This window comes from Benincasa hispida, chromosome 7 (assembly GCF_027475165.1).
Source record: "Benincasa hispida cultivar pf3 chromosome 7, pf3_genome.v1.1, whole genome shotgun sequence".
Lineage (NCBI taxonomy): Eukaryota > Viridiplantae > Streptophyta > Magnoliopsida > Cucurbitales > Cucurbitaceae > Benincasa > Benincasa hispida.
The window spans coordinates 35,108,100-35,124,940 of record NC_143484.1 but is presented as its reverse complement, the minus strand read 5'-3'; the positions used below and the strand labels follow the sequence as shown (position 1 = coordinate 35,124,940).

The window sequence follows — 16,841 nt, the reverse complement described above, 5'->3', positions numbered from 1 at the left end:
AATAAAGACAAGAATACAAATTTAAATTATACATAAATCAGACCAATAACATTATGGAATTTATTTATTTATTTATTTTTGTCGTCCTTTTCTAAACAACAGCAAGGAAATGGGTTAAATTATATAAAATGTTCCTGAATTTTAGTGTAAAAAATACTCCTCATCTCTGAAGCTTCGAAAATATTCTAAAATTTTTATTGAAGGGAAATCGATAAAATTTTGTTTAAAAAATACTCTTAAACTTTTAAAATTTTCAAAAATACCTTTAACTTGTAAAAAAAGGTTCAATAATATATTTATCATTAGTATGTAAACAAAAATTATTAATACTTCGTTACAAAAATAACTGTCAAATTAAAAAAAAAAAGTTTTAAATGCTCCTACAAGTAATATGGTTATCAACTTTTTTTGAAATTTTTTTTGAAGTTTGAAAAATCTAATTTTGAAACAAATTATACAAATTTCCTTTTTTTTTTATTTTTCTTCTTCAGATAGCTCATTTCTTTTTTCTCTTAATTTTCCTATTTTTAGCTTAAAACAATTTTCTCAATAGCCAAAATTTTAAATTAAAACATAAAATCACACAAAATTCTTAAGTCAAAATATTTCCATAAAACATATCAAAATGATAATAGTCAAAAAAAAAAAATGTATTTGATTATTAACACATACAACTACTAACATACAACTTTGTTAAAACATTTAAGTCCTAAAATCCACTAATGCTTATTTTATTCTTTTTCTTCTTATTATAGTCCATATTACATTAATTTAAGTGTGCAGTTTTTTTTTTTATTATTATTGTTTTTTTTTTTTATAAACAAAATGTTAACAAAAATGGAGGCAAGGGGTATTGAAGAAGGAATAAAAGAAAAAAAGATGAAAATAAAGAAGTAAGGCAATATTATCGATTTCTGTTCATTCAACCGTAAAAGTATTTTTTATTTTTATTTTTTTTTAAAGTTTAAGGATATTTTTTTACACAAAACACTAACGGTAAGAGTATTTTTAAACTCATTTTAGAAGTTTAATGGTATTTTTGAAACTTTTGTAAGTTCAAAAGTATTTTTGATATAAAGTGCAAAGTTTAGGGGTATTTTGTATAGTTTGCCAATCTTGAACGGAATTTGTCTAGCGAATTAACCGGGTTATTAACTTGGTTTTGTGATGTTGATTTTTTTTGTCTGTGTTCAGATGATTAATGGATAATGGAAACAACAACAAATATATCGAATATTATTAGTGATTTGTTGTTTTTGTATATTTCATTGAATAATCAAATTAATCAAGGTAATCTTACAAAGACGAATGGAAGAACAAATAGATACCAAAATATAAAAAAGGAGAATATGATTAGGCCATAGTTTATGTTAACAATGATATTATCTTAAATGGAATAACTTTGTTGGAGTGTTACATTCTTGCAAGTAAATAAAAATTAAAATGTCATAATAATTGCTTCAACTAGCAACTAGTAGAGAAAAACTTTGTCAATCAATGATGTGTGCTGTATTAATTTTCTAATTTTGCTTACTACTTCAATCTCAATAAATTTTGATTACGTTGTAAATTTTCCGAGTTGATGCTAATAAAATTGTCTCGTTAAAAAAAAAAAAAAACTTTTATTGATTTAGTTATGTGATGTAGCTTATGTTTTCAAATTTTCAATTGGTTTATTTTGTTTGTTACAATAATCTAAATTAAATTAAAAAAAATCATTATAAAATGATGTATAATTTTAAAATTTTAATTAAATTATCCAAACATTTTGATTAGAATTATAATATCGTGAGGGGTTAAACCATGAAAATCATTTCTATAAATTTGAACTTAAAAAAGAAAGGGGAAAACAGAAATCATTGTTGATAGAAATTAAAAAAAGAAAAAAAATCAACGCCCACGATTCTCGTGGAACACGTTGCAAATTTAGTTAAATTTACCAAAATACCGCTTTTGAGTTCCATTCTACAAAAACCTCTGTTGTTGCTCTCTTTCGGTGCTTCAAAACGAGAGTCCCAGTTTTACAAATTTTCTAAAGAAACTTTATTCGGAGACTTCATCGATCCTGTCCACGGCGGCAATGGATATTTTATCGGCGTTTCTTTTCCCATCGCCGCCATCACTGTTCGTTAACGTGATGACAGTGGTGAGTTCGGCGGTGGTAGCGGTGATAGGGCTTTCGGAAGCGAGAGGAACGCATTTGCAGTATTCAAAGTTCTGGAATACGAATAATAGTGCTACGAAATCATCTAACTCAGAGCAACTCAGGATTTCTTCAAGATTGGGGATGCTCCTGCTCTATACACCGGCAGCTCTCGCCGGCGCTGCGTCGTTCTGGTTCTTTCCGGATGATGATTGGAGGATTGTTCTGCTTAAGTCCGCTCTCACTCTACATTTCTTTAAGCGGGACTTTGAGGTACTCTCTTCCTCTCTAATTTTGTTCAATCTAAACCAAGAAATAGATTTATCTTGTATAGTGAAATTTCGTGCTCTGTCTTTGTGATTAATACTTAACGATTTGCTTTCTTGTGACGAATTAGTTGTTCAATCTTGTTTGGTTCGTTTTTTTGTTCTTGATTGAACGAGAATCGGGGATTTGTTGAGAACGTGTCGATCTTGCTCTGTTTATTCGATTCGATTTGAATTTATTTGATTCATATTATTGTGAGTCATTATTTATTCAAAATGTTAAACTAGTTTTCAGATCTAGTTTTTGAGATGTTAGTTTTCAAATCTCGAGAGTAAAAAGAATTTTTAATTTTTTTCAAATATTAGATAATCTAACCAAATTATATACATTTTCAAATTTTTATTTATCTTTATATTCTGATGTAATTTATGAGCACTTTTTGTTTACATAATTATATAAATTTCTAAATTTCTAAATGAATTTACAAATTAGATTTTTTCAAATGAATGATTGAAAAAGGTAAGATATGAAAAATATATAATATCTCGATCGAGAATTCACCAATCGATATTAAAAAAATATGAAAAGATTAGACTTTTGTAATCTTTGCGAGATATATTGAGAAAGACCCAAACCATCTATAAGTAAGAAAAAAATTAATTTTTTTAATTAAAATCTCGATGAATTATTTGAATAGTTTTAAAAAAGATGCCAATTTTATACAATGAAAACTTGTTTATGACAATTTCCCTCTTGTTTAAGACATTTCTATTTCTTTTTGTAGTAAATTTTTAGTCTAAGAATAATACTTTTTTCCTTACTAGTGCAGGGATCTCCTTCTCCCTTACGGTTTAGCTGAATTTAAAATAATAAAAATAATAATTAATTGAAAAAAAATCGAACTTCACAGTTCGTCTAAAAAATACTCCTAAAACATCCTACGATAATTAAAAAAAAAAAAAAAAATTTTGTAAATTTATTGTTGGCCCTATATTTATATCCACTTCAAAATTGTTTCTATGTGTAATTTAAATCCAAATAATATGGATTAGGTAAGTTGTTTGAAATCTTAGGGAGTGTTGTTTGACGAATGTAAAAACTTCAATAGTGTTTATTATTATAATTGAAGTTGAGTTTTTTATATTTATAAAGTGGGCCAAATCTCTTCAAAGTAGTTTTTTTTTTTTTTTTTAAAAAAAGTGCTTGAGTTGGGTTCATAACAACTTGTCTAGAGTTTTTTTAGTGTATAAGATATCACGATATCACAAAACTATACCCAACTCAAGCAAATCCATAAACAAGATGTTTTTATGTGTTCTTCACATTCTCTATGGAAAAAATCCTACAGGTATTGTTTGTTCACAAGTACAGTGGCTACATGATACTTGATTCAGCAGTTATAATCTCCCTCAGCTACTTCTCTTCTACAGCACTCATGATATACACTCAACAGCTTTCAAAAGCACTTGTAGAGCCATCCATTGATCTGAAAAACATTGGAATTGCTGTGTTTGTGATAGGCATTATTGGGAACATGTACCACCATTATATTTTGTCTCAAACTAGAAAAAAGGGAGAAACAGGCTACAAAATTCCCAAAGGAGGCCTCTTTAGCATTGTCATTTGCCCTCACTATTTGTTTGAAATAACTGTATATTTCGGGTTCGCTCTCATTTCTCAGACACTCTACTCATTGTGCTTTGCCATTGCCACTGCTATCTATTTGGGTGGAAGAAGCTACGCCACTAGGAAATGGTATGTCTCTAAATTTGAGGACTTCCCTCAGCATATCAAAGCCCTTATTCCTTTCGTATTCTAGTCTTTGGTTAAATATTCAACTTTGTTCTCATTTGAAAAATACCCCCTTATACTTTTTAAAAGTTATGCAATATTATTCTTGACATTTCATAGAACGGAAAATTGGATCAATACACTTTTTAAAGTCTCAAGGTAATATTGCAACTTTGGAAAGCGTACATGGTACTTTCAAAATTAAACAAAGAACAAAGTTGAAGGTATTTTCTATAATTTATTTTGTTATTGTTCTTCATGTTGTATCATTTGTATTCGTCCAACGTCTCTGTATCATTTATATTCGTCCAATATCTCTTTGTAGCATCATGTATAATGTTAAAATTTGTGTTTTGTGGTCGGCTTTATGAGAAAGATAAACCATGGAAGTTGTTGCATTGTAGCGTCTACGTTGAATAATTTTCCATACATTTGGAATCCTCCTATTATTTTAGGAGGAGCTTTGGGTCATTTCACTTTATGTAATCACTGTACTGTATCAAATTGTGTCTTTGGCCATAATTCAATAATTTTCTTTTTTCTATTTGAAGAAAATACCATTGACTTGTATGGGATTGCTGTTATAAAATTTATAATCACATGTCACAGTATGGGGCCATTTTTAATTGTTCATATCAGGTCCAATCACATTATATATATATATATATATATCTTAGTATTATTTATAGTCGCTATGTTTTGATTACTCTATAGTCACCATATACCTATCCCTTTATTTATTTAAACTACTTACGACATAATCAGTTGACTTTCTATTTTTTGGTTTTAGTGTGTAGAAAACAAGTTTAAAACTAACTTTTGTGTGGGTAATTAACAAAACGCGTTTGTTGTTTCAATGAGATGAAATAAATGAAGTTAGGTTTTAAAGAAATTGTTGTGGTCAAAAGATCAAACTTTTTTTTTTTTTTTTTTTGAAGGAAAAAAGGATCAATTAATACAATAAAGAATTTCAACTTCGAATTTCAAAGGAAAAAAATAATTAGTCAATTGTTGTTGAATTATAATTGTCAAAACATTAATTAGATAAATTAGTGTTGGATTTAAGTATTAAATGAAAGGTAAAAAAAAAAAAAAAAAAAAAAAAATTAGGGAGCCACGTTTATTCCCCTTTTATGTAGTTTTTAAGGTTGAAAATTAATTATAAAAAGCTTTATTTGCCATTGAAGGGTAAAAATAAATGGCTATTTTCAAATATAAGAGACTGAGTCAAGTTATTTACACATATAGTAAAATGTTACTGTCTATCAGTGATAGATCGTGATAGACATTTATCAATGACACAAGTAGATGTTTATAATGATCTATGAAGCACAGATATAGATATAGATAAGGTTACACTTAAGGATACACCTTTTTTTGTATATTTTTAATGTATATATATTTATAAAAAAATGAGGATACTGATACATTGAACATACATTTTTTTCTTAAAAAAATTTAGGATATAGATAAATTTAATATATAAGTTAATAATAATAGCACAAAATATAATACAAACATTGAAATACAATACAAAAAAAGCAACATCTAAGATGTTGAAATACAATAGTTAATAAAATGCAATAGAAAAAGTGACTCATATTACAAATAAGAAGAAGATTAGAGGGTGAAGTATAAACGAAAAATTATTGAATTGTTGAAGATATCCAAATGGTTTATATTTTGGTGGATTTTGTGGGGACTCAAATGTAAATATGAAGATTAGATAATTTTAGGGTTTGGTCGTTTATTTATTTTTTTTTCATTTTAGTTTTGGACTCGAGTAATGAACTTCTTAAATAAGTTGCGTACTTTTAGATTAGGAAAGATTAGATGAGTTGTTTGTCTTTTTTTCTTAAGTATCTGAAAGTATCGTGTCTGATACGAATTCTTTGTCTCACATGAAACCAACGCAGTCCGTAACATCTTGATACAAGTTTTACCCTTTAAAACCATTGCGATTACCCAAAAACAAATCACACTTCTTTTTCCATGAAATAACATTTCACTTAAGAAAGATGTGTATGGTTAATAATTGAAACCAAGTGTTTTAACTGAATCAAAGAGTTTACAATTTGATTATAATGAGGATAATGTTAAAAGGAGAAGCTTGGAGATAGGAGTGGATACAAATTCCAAAATTAGAAAAAGCCTTCACAATCTTTTAAATTAATAAATAGATGTACTAAAATAATTTAAAATTTGGAAATATTTTATATAGTTCTATCAAAGTAATATTATTTTATTTGTCTATTTCAAAAAAAATATTGTTTTATTTAAAAGTAATAATATTTATTATTTTATTTATTTATTTTTTTTTTTTGCAAAAGAGAGAATCATTTTTTAGCAATATTTTTATTCTTAGTTTTCTAGCAAAAGAAGATAGGTTTTTTTTTTCCTTTAATAACTCAAAAGGAGATAGTTACTACTTACTAGTCAGATAATTACAAAAAGTAAAAATAAAAATAAGCAATGCTTCCATCTTATTATAAATATTTATAAGCTCTTACACCTAAACAATAAAAGAGAGTGAGGGCAGAATATACTAATTATTATTATAAAGATTTTAATTACAATTTTCATTTTTTAAAAGTGAAGTTCATAAATAAAATATATTTTTTAGATCAATAAAATAACTTTTCTCGAAGTAACAACCGCCACCCACATATTGTGAAAAAAAAAACGAATGAAAATAAAATAAAAATTTGATAGTTTGAAAAAAGAAAAATGTCACGCTTAATTTTAATGAAAAACATAAATGTATTGAATTAATGTTAATAAAGTATATTTAAAAACAACTAATACCTTTATAGGGTCACCATCAATATTCTGCCATATTTGAAAATCGTTTTTGTTTTTTTTGCAAAGGTCATATATATTGGATTTTTTCCCTAAAACTAGTGGTTCGATAAACTTCTTCCGTTAATCAATATAGATGTTATTGAAGTTTGATTCAATAAAGTTGTTATTGAATGCATGAATTGTTCATTTCATTTTACAAATAACCTAAATTTAATAAACTAAGATCCATGACTATTACATGAATACTTGAACTTTATGTACTTATTCTCAGGACACTATTGGATGTGACCCACTTTGTAGATTTTGCAATTCGTTCATGTAGAGACATGCGAGTGAGGGCATCCTATGCAAAGAGTTTATATAAGATTGAACTAAGAAATAAGTCACTCTTATTTTATTAAAGTTGTTTACTGTTTAAGACTGACTATTTCAAAGCGATGACCTAGGTAGCTTGACCTTAAGCTAACTATGAACTATTGTTTATCTGGGATTGTCTTTAGATTTGCATGGATGAGGGTTGACTCAACAGCGTCGGCTCAATAAACCTCCCATTTTAGGGGCGGGTAGATAGCTGGAGACATAGGTTGCAAGATGGAATTCATTCCTACCACTTTAGGGATAGTAAAGAGGTTGTTCCCTTAAGTGCTAACTCCGGGTCTTGAACAAGGGGTCCCACCCTCTCATTGGTCTGAGAGGGACGCGGTTTAGTGATTGGATCACAAACCAATTATTCATTATGAAGGAACTCTTATCAAAGAGTACCTCTGAGCAGAAGCAAGATCGTTCCAAACTCATTGTGACAGAATTACCGCATTCACAATCAAACAGACTAGTTATGCATTTAACAACAAATTACAGGTATGCTTTGAAACTTTAATCAACAAAAGAGAACAAGATACATACCAGTTGAAGAACTTATCTTCACAGAAATGTCACTCTTGTCCAGAAAGCCAATCTCGCTCTCGCTGAGATCTTCAAGGCAATCGTCCACCAAATCGCACTATTGTCTACCCATGAATAGACTCCTCACGAACGAAGCAACAAGGAAGACTCCATCTTGTGTAGCTGAGTTCCTAGCTCCCAAATTAGACGAATCCCTAAAGTGGTAGGTTTGAGTCGACGATCTGGCCACTCTCACCCATGCAAATCAAAGGACTACCCTTAAAGGCAGAAGTTTCCAACTCACTCAGGATTGAGGTCATGTTACCTATGATCATCCTAGTGAAGTGAAGTCTCTGTCATGAACAACGTTATATAATGAGACTATAACACTTCATGGTTCAGTCTTATACAAATTCCTTTGTATAGGACGCCCCCGCTCGCATGTCTCCACATGAATGACCAGGATCAGACCATCTGTAGCAAGTCACAACACTTGTAACTATTCTACAAAGCGAGCTACATTCATAGCGTTACCAGGATAAAGTTTCCCTCCTATATCCATATACTACAGATCATTTTGGTTATCACTTAAGACATGAACCACCTATATGTCTCCACATACATGCTTAAGTTACAACGACAACCAGGGATCTTAGTTTATTGATTTGTGGTAAAGCAATTAAAACATCTAATGTTCCATAGAAAAAAGTGAAGAAAATATCATATATTATTACATCACAAACGTTTGTTCAAAACTGTTTTTACAATCTATAGGACCCAACGAGAGTTTAAGGCATCATCCCAACACATTAGAGGACCAGTGAGACTTAAGAAACAAGATGTAATCTCGGGGATAAATCAGCTTTTGACTCAGCTATTATTATGAACAACCTGTGAAGGGTTGACTTATTGATTATAGTTATATCAATAGACACAATTATATATACAGTGAAGGGAGTGCAACTGCTGGGCTTTAGTAGAGTGACCCGATAGTTAACGAATGTTGGTTAATTAGGTTATAGAGTTTAGCCGGTTAATCTCGGGTCGTTGGAGCCCATGATCTGTAGGTCCATTAGGTTCCCTATTAGCTCACAAACGGATTAAACCTTAGAATAGCGTAATGAGAGAATTCGAAACGTTCAAATTCGAATTGAGAAAATCATTTATTATTTATGATATAATTAAACGTTTAATTATCAAATTAAACAAAATTGGAGAATTGGATAATGCTTAAATATGATTTAAATATTAAAGTTATATGCATGGGAGTTCATGTTTGTGGAATTAATGGTGTAAATAATTTAATATTTGATATTAGATTATTTTAATTAATTTTATTTAAAATTAGAAATTTGAATTTTTTGAAAAATTCAAAATTAAATTCAATTTTATTTTTAATTTAAAATTTCTAAAAATTTAACTAAATCCTTATCTCTCGGTGCCCTGACTGCTTCTTTCCTAGGATCGGACTCATATGACTTACACTTTTTGCATTGCCTGTATCCCGAGTACCAGGGGTAGGCGGTCCGCGGGGCGTTTGAGGCTTGACTAAGAATAAAATTGGATTTAAATTAAAAAATTGAAAAAAACCCAATTAAGTGGGGTTTTCCCCATTTTAGACACCCGATTCCCACTCAAATTCAACTTGTTTTGGTGTCAAGTGGAGAAGCAATCAGATTGCATGAATTTTTTTTTTAACAAAATTCAGTTTAATTGATTGAGGAATTCATGCATGCAATTCCAAAAATTTGAGAGAGAAGGTTCTCTCTAAGTCTTGACATTCAGTCTGAAATTTCCTCAAAATTCTCTCAAATTTAAGCTCGTTTTGGATTCCACCACCCAATCTAAGATCCTGGAGAATAGTAGAGAAGATCAAGTGGTGGTCTACAAGCTTTTGGAGTCAAGAATCAAGCTGAATTCGAAGTTAAAAAGGAGTTCTTCAAAGGTATTTCATCAAACCCTATTTTCTGTTATGAACATACTTACTTAGGTGCTAAAATGGATGAATTATAGTACTTAATGATTCTGTTTGCTTCCGCTAATTGTATGCTAACTCCAATAATATATTGTTAAAAAGGGAGAGGGATGTAACAACATGAGGTCAAGGCACAAAAAAAATACAAAACATCAAACAACCCCGCAACCAAAACAACCAAGTCTAAAAAGGTAACAACACCACACACTTTAAGGAAAATGGTTCCAAGGAGAACTGTCCATATGGGAACCCACAGTTAAAGCTCCCAACCACACAGAACAACTATGCATCTCAAACCAAATGTCAAGACTAATCACTTGAGGAGGACGCAAAAACACACAATAGACACGTCTTTTCGTTTGTGCCAAATACGGTAAATAACAACACACCAAGTAACTCTTCAAACCTTACGCCTCAAACGATTCCTTTTATTAAAGTGCAAACCCAAATGAGCTCAATATCCTAAAACAAAATTTAATAGGAATACCGAACCCAAGAAAGCAAGTCCTTTCATAAAGTTTTATTAAATAAATACTCAAAGAATAAATGATCCTTAGACTGCACACCACCTGTACATAGAAAAAATCACAAGGAATGTCAGGAAACCACCTCCTAACATGATCACGAGTCTGCAACTAATTCGAAATAGCAAGCCAAGCAATGAATGTGTGCTTAGGAATATTACCTCCAAATCAAAGAAGGTTTCTCCAAGAAACCACATGTTGCTTAGGACATAAAGCTACCAAGCACTAGCAACCAAAAACAAACCAGAACTACAAGGGAGCTAGAGAAACCATCCTCTCGCCCAACCTTTGTGTTAACCAAATGAACCTGCATAGAAAGGTCAACCAGATCCCCAGATGCGGAAGGCCAGTTCTAAATCTCATCAGAACGGAGGAAATCCTCCACCTTAGTGTTGATGTTAATAATTAACATGCAGAAGCAACTAGGATCATAAACACTCTAATTATCTCACTTTTAGAGATTTAGCATGCATGTTCATAATCAAAATTAAGGTTTGAGAAAAACAACCTTTGAAGAACTAAAAAATCCAGCAATCTCTCCTTGAATTCTGATCACGAACCGTTCGTGGACCACCATAAGAATCTTCCTTACTATTCTCCGATCTTGGAATGGATTGTGAGATCCAAATTGTATAAGAATTGAAGGGAATTTGAGAGTTAAAGAACTTTGGGGTAAAAAATTTAAACAAAAAAATTAACCCAAATTTTTCCAAAATTGCATGAAGAGCTTTACCATTAAAACTTCCTCCAATTTATTGAGCATTTACATGCATGAAAATGCATGAAAATTTGGCACCACAACTAATTTAATTGTAATGGAAAAATAGGTGTTCAAACAAGATTGAAGGTGAAAAAAATGGGAATTTCCCACTTTCCATTTTAAATTCATTTTTCAAATTCTAATTTAAAGTGATTTTTCCTTAATTTTAATTAAAATTAATTTAAAAAATTAACTTGAGATAAAATTAATTTTAAATAATTGATTAAATAATTAATAAAACACCTATTCCGAACATGAATCCCTATTCATGTATGCAATATTTAAATCAAATTTAAATATTTTAAATTCTCCAAGTCGTTTAATTCGATAATTAAACGTTTTAATTATATCATATATAATTAATAATTCCCTAAACCTAATTTGAACATTTCAAATTCTCTCAACATATTGTTCCAAGGTTTAGTCCGATACGACTAGCAAGGGGAGCCAATGGACCTACGGCTCATGAGCTCCAGCGACATGAGATTAACCGGTTGAACTCATTAACCCAATTAATCAATATTTGTTAACTACCGGGATACTCCACTAAAGTCCAGTAGCTACACTCTCCTCACTGTAGATATATTTCTATCTATTTGATTTAACCATGATTAGTAAGTCGATCCTTCATAGGTTGTTGGTAATTACAATTCGATCATAATTACCTTTTTACCCTTGAAATTACATCTTGGTCTTTACGTTCCACTGACCTCTAATGAACAATTGATTTGTAATCCAACTAACAAACCGAGTCCCTCTCGGGCCTTAGAGAGGGCGAGGCCCCTTGTTCAAGACCTAGAGTTAGTACATAAGAGAACATCTTATCTACAAACCCAAGAAGCGGGTAGGAGTGAATTTTGTCTTGCAGGACTATGTCCTCAGCTATCTACTCGGTCTTACCCCTAAAATGGGAGGCTTATTGAGTCAGCGGTTGAGCCAATCTCACCCATACATATTAAAGGATGATCCCGAATAAACAGGATTTCATAGCTAGCTCAGGATTATGATCGAGTTACCTAGGTCATCGAGTTGAAATAGTCAGTCTTAATAGTCAACGATGTTATAAAGTAAAAGTCGACTATTTCGTGGTTCAGTCTTATGCAATCTCATTGCATAGGATGATCCCACTCACATGTCTCCATATGAACGATTCAGGATCACGTTGTTTGTAACACTTTACAACTATTATAACAATTACAAAGTGGGTCACATCTATAGTGTTTCCAAGATAAGGTACCCAACCTAATCCCTATACTATAGACCATTTTGGCTGTTACTCGAACTTGATCAACTTTTATGTCTTCATATAAAATTCAAGTATTCATGTTATAGCCAAGGGTTCTTAGTTTATTGAATTTAAAGTTTAAAACGGTGCAATTTACATATTCAATAACAACTTTACGGAATAAACCTCAATAACATCTTTATTGTAAATAGAATATGTTTAATGTTTATAAACCACGAGTTTCAGGACATACAACCCAACACTTATCTGAAAGGAGATATCGGTATCCAAGATAACAACAACACTAAACTGTTGGAGAATAGGGTCCCCACGAACCATGGATCATATCAAACTGAACAACGACGCCCATTCCCAATAGAGAACCAAACCAAGGATCTCATACTATCCCAAACTCGAAGAATAGCTTTCCAACACCAAGAAGAAGACGAACACGACCTAACCGCCCAAATACACTGCCCCACAAACTATACACCTCCACCCAAGCCACCCAAAGGGAACTAGAATAAATCAGAATAAGCCACAAAACTTCATAATGGCAGCAACATTCCAAGAAGTAATGTGGAAAATACCAAGACCTCCTTCCCAAAAAGGTAGACAAACATCAACCTAAGAAACCTTCGCACCCCCAACACTATCCACAGTCCACTTCCATAGGCAGGAACAAATCAACCGATCGAAATCTTGAATAACTTTAGCAGGAAAAACAAATACACTGGCCCAATAGACTTGGAATCTTTTCATAACAGACTGAATAAGTTGTAGCATACCAGTATAAGACAGAGCCCTAACAGACTAGCTCCTCACATTGGTAGTAACTCTCTCCAAAAGAGGCAAACAATCAACATACGAAAGCTTTCCAGAGATAACAGGTAAACCAAGATAACAAATAGAGAGAGAAGCGGAAAGCCTATGAATTCAAACAACCTATTATTCTCACCAATAAACAAGTCAGCATAAAGCATTGAACTTTTACCATCATTGGCAACAAGACCAGATAACCCATAAAACCTACTCAAAACAAACCAAACAAATGCCAAAGGTTGCGGTCACCGACACTGAAGATCATCAAATCATCATCGAAACATAAATGAATGAGATGAATCTGATCATACTGATTATGGAAACGAAAGAAAGAGGAGGGAAATTTAGCATACGAGACAATACCTCCATGGAAATCACAAAACGATAAGGAGACAGAGGGTCACCTTGACGAAGACCTCTCCGACCAGAAAAATACCCCTAAAGCGACCAATTAATAGAGATAGAAAACATGGGAGATGTGATACAAGCCCAAATCCAACTAACAAATTTACAAAGGGTACCAATAGTAAGCAGATTGCCAAAAAGGAAGTCTCAATGGATAGAGTCATAGCCTCATAAAGATCCACCTTTAATAAGCAATGCCTTTTACCCAAATTCTTTGATAACCCGCCACCAATTTTTGACAAAGAATAATATTACCCACAATACTACGACCTTTCACAAATGCGGACCGATTAGGACTTATGAAATAGGGAAGCCATACATAAAGACAATTGGCAATAATATTTGAAATAAATTTATATATAACATTACAACAAGAGATCGACCAAAAGTCTCTGAGGCCTCCAGGGTCAGGTTGTTTAGGAACCAAGGTGATAGATGACACATTCACACCTAGAGGGAGGAAGAAGGTATAAAAAAAAAAATGCAAGATTGCATCACCAAAATCCTGACCCACCACACTCCAAGCAAATTTAGAGAAAGCCATCAAGTATCCGTTTAGGCCAGACACCTTACCATTGTTGGGTTTTATGCCATAAAACACGTAGATAATGAATGTAATTAATTAACTGGCATCAATAAAGAGCTGTCGATGTTATTTCAATAGATGTTATTGATTGTGTTATATTTTATTTTGCCTCGATAACCCTAAATCCAATAAACTAATATCCAAGGCTGTCTTATGAGTCTTGAATAGTATGTGGAGACATACATGAATCAATGTTCAAGATACAACCTAAAGGGTCTATAGTATAGGATAAGGTTGGGTACCTTATTCTGGTGACACTATGAATACGACCCACTTTGTATTTGATACAAATGCAATAATCCAACACATTCGTAAAGATGACATGCGAGTGGAGGTGTCCTATGCAATCAGTTTGCGTAAGACTGAACCATGAAATAGTAACCACTAGATACAACATCGTCGACTAGTTAGGTTTCTATTTCAATAGGATGACCTAAGCAACTTAGTATTAATCCTGAGTGTATTATAAACTTTTGTTCACGAGGGATTGTCCTTTGATTTGTATGGGTGAGAGTGACCAATTCGCCAACTCAATAAACCTACCATTTTGGGGACAAGACCGAGAGGGGAGTTGGGAACATAATATTACAAGATGGAATTCACACCTTCCCAACTTTAGAGTAAGTAGATGAGTGTTCCTTTAAGTGACGTCTTCAAGACTTGAACAAAGGGCTCTACCCTCTCAATGACCCGAGAGGGTTTCTATTTAATGGTTGAATTATAAACAGGTTGTTCATTAGAGGAACACTGGTACTTAAGGATGCAAAGGTAACCCAAGGGTAAAATGGTAATTTGACCTAGTTGGTGTTATAAACACTCGTGAAGGACTAACTTATTATTATTCGTCTGTATTCATGGACACAGAAATATATCTACAATGTGGAGTGCAACTGTGGTCTTTAGTAGAGTATACCCACAGTTAATGAATATTAATTAATTTGGTTAATGAGTTTATCCAATTAATTTCATATCGTTGGAGCTTCTAATATGTAGGTCCATAAGGTCCCTTGTTAGCTTACTAAAGGATATTAATGAGGAATGATTTGAATGGTTCAAATCAATTGAGAAAATTGTATATTGATGTGATTAATATATAATTAATTATAGATATGATTTATAATTCAAATTAAGTAAGAGAGTTATCTTTGAATGAGATTCAAATATTAGATTTATATGAATTAGATTCCTAAAGAGATGTATACATATAAATATGTGATATTTGTATGTTAATTAACTCTAAATATGATTTAATATAGTTATTTAATTGTTACTTAATGGTTAATTAACTGATTAAGTAATGATAGAGAGATGGAAGAATATAAACATGTGATGTTTATATATATTAATTAATTAACCATATATATTAAATTAGATTTAATGTATGGTAATTTAATTAATGAGCAAATTAATTAAATAAGAAGTTATTTAACTAATAGGCACCAAAGGTAAAAAGGGAATTACTTGGAGAAGGGATAAACCCTTCTCCTTACATAATCATCTTATTAGCCCATTTAGGACAAGTGTGGTTTTTATGAAAAACTTACCCTAGCCTGCTTTGGACTCATGGCATATGTAGGAAGGGCTTGTCCAATACTTTTTATTAGTATTTCTTTGCCTGCTTTGGAGAAGAAAGATCTTTTCCATCCTTGAATTGATTTCCAAATTTTCTCTTGAATATATCTGAAATCCATTGATCTTTTCCTAGTTAGACTCGTAGGGATTCCTAAGTAATGACCAGGAGAGTCCATGTGGGAGATACCCAAAATGCTGCAAAGAAAAGTAGTTTTATCAGTGTTTATATTTGGAGAAAAATTTATTGCTAACTTTTCAGTATTTATGTCCTTTAGCTTCACCGTTTATTAGAATAGAAAAGTTGGTAGTTGAGATACATTCGTCTATAAGAGACCCATCTTGAGTCAAAACCCAATTTAAGCATGATATTATGGAGAAATTTCCATTCTACTCTATCATAGGCTTTGCTAAGGTCCAATTTGATTGTAGAATATCTGTCATGCCCTTTTCTCTTATTCTTTAAGAAATGAAGACATTCATGACCAAAAATTATATTATCTGTGATTGCACTTCCTGGTATAAAAGTAGCTTTAGAAAAAAGAAATTAAATGATTTAGTATAGGCTTTAGTCTACTTGAGATGGATTTAGTAATTATTTAAAAACTACATTGCACAAAGTAATAGGCCTGTAATCTCCTACTTGAGAAGGATTAAAGACTTTTGGAATTGATACAATATGAGTATTATTTAAAGAATGAACTCCCTTTCTATTATTTAGAACATCCAGACATTTATTGATTGTGCTTTTGCCAACTATGCTCCAATATTTTTGAAAGAAAAGGGCTGGATAACCATTAGGACCGGGGCTTTTGTAGGCAACATTTGATTGACAGCTTCCTCAATATCTTTTGTCGTTAAAGGTGTAAGTAATTTTTCATTCATTTCATTAGTAACTTTAGGAGTAACTATGTTAAGAATTGCATTAGTAGCCTCCTCGGAAGGATTTGATGAAGAAAAAAATGTCTTGAAAGTAAGAGATGAAAGTTTGTTCAATCACATTAATGTTTTCATTCCATGTTCCAGAATTATCTATTATGCCTACAATTTCATTTTTATTGTCTCATGGTTGCTTTTTTGTGGAATCATT

At 31.6% G+C, this 16,841-nt stretch overlaps 1 protein-coding gene across 1 annotated transcript; it reads left to right on the top strand.

The window, feature by feature from the left end:
- Window positions 1–1,843: 1,843 nt before the first annotated feature.
- Window positions 1,844–4,756, top strand: LOC120081723 (uncharacterized). The gene is made up of 2 exons (XM_039036821.2): window positions 1,844–2,416; window positions 3,759–4,756. Exons 1-2 carry the CDS (start codon window positions 2,081–2,083, stop codon window positions 4,227–4,229), a joined length of 807 nt encoding a protein of 268 aa, XP_038892749.1. The 5' UTR covers window positions 1,844–2,080; the 3' UTR covers window positions 4,230–4,756.
- The last annotated feature ends 12,085 nt before the right edge of the window (window positions 4,757–16,841 follow it).

Excerpts from the sequence above, each read along its gene's own strand:
- LOC120081723 (XM_039036821.2), top strand. The coding sequence starts at position 2,081 with ATGGATATTTTATCGGCGTTTCTTTTCCCATCGCCGCCATCACTGTTC. Across the intron at positions 2,417-3,758 it reads TCTTTAAGCGGGACTTTGAG|GTATTGTTTGTTCACAAGTA; the intron begins GTACTCTCTTCC and ends AAAATCCTACAG.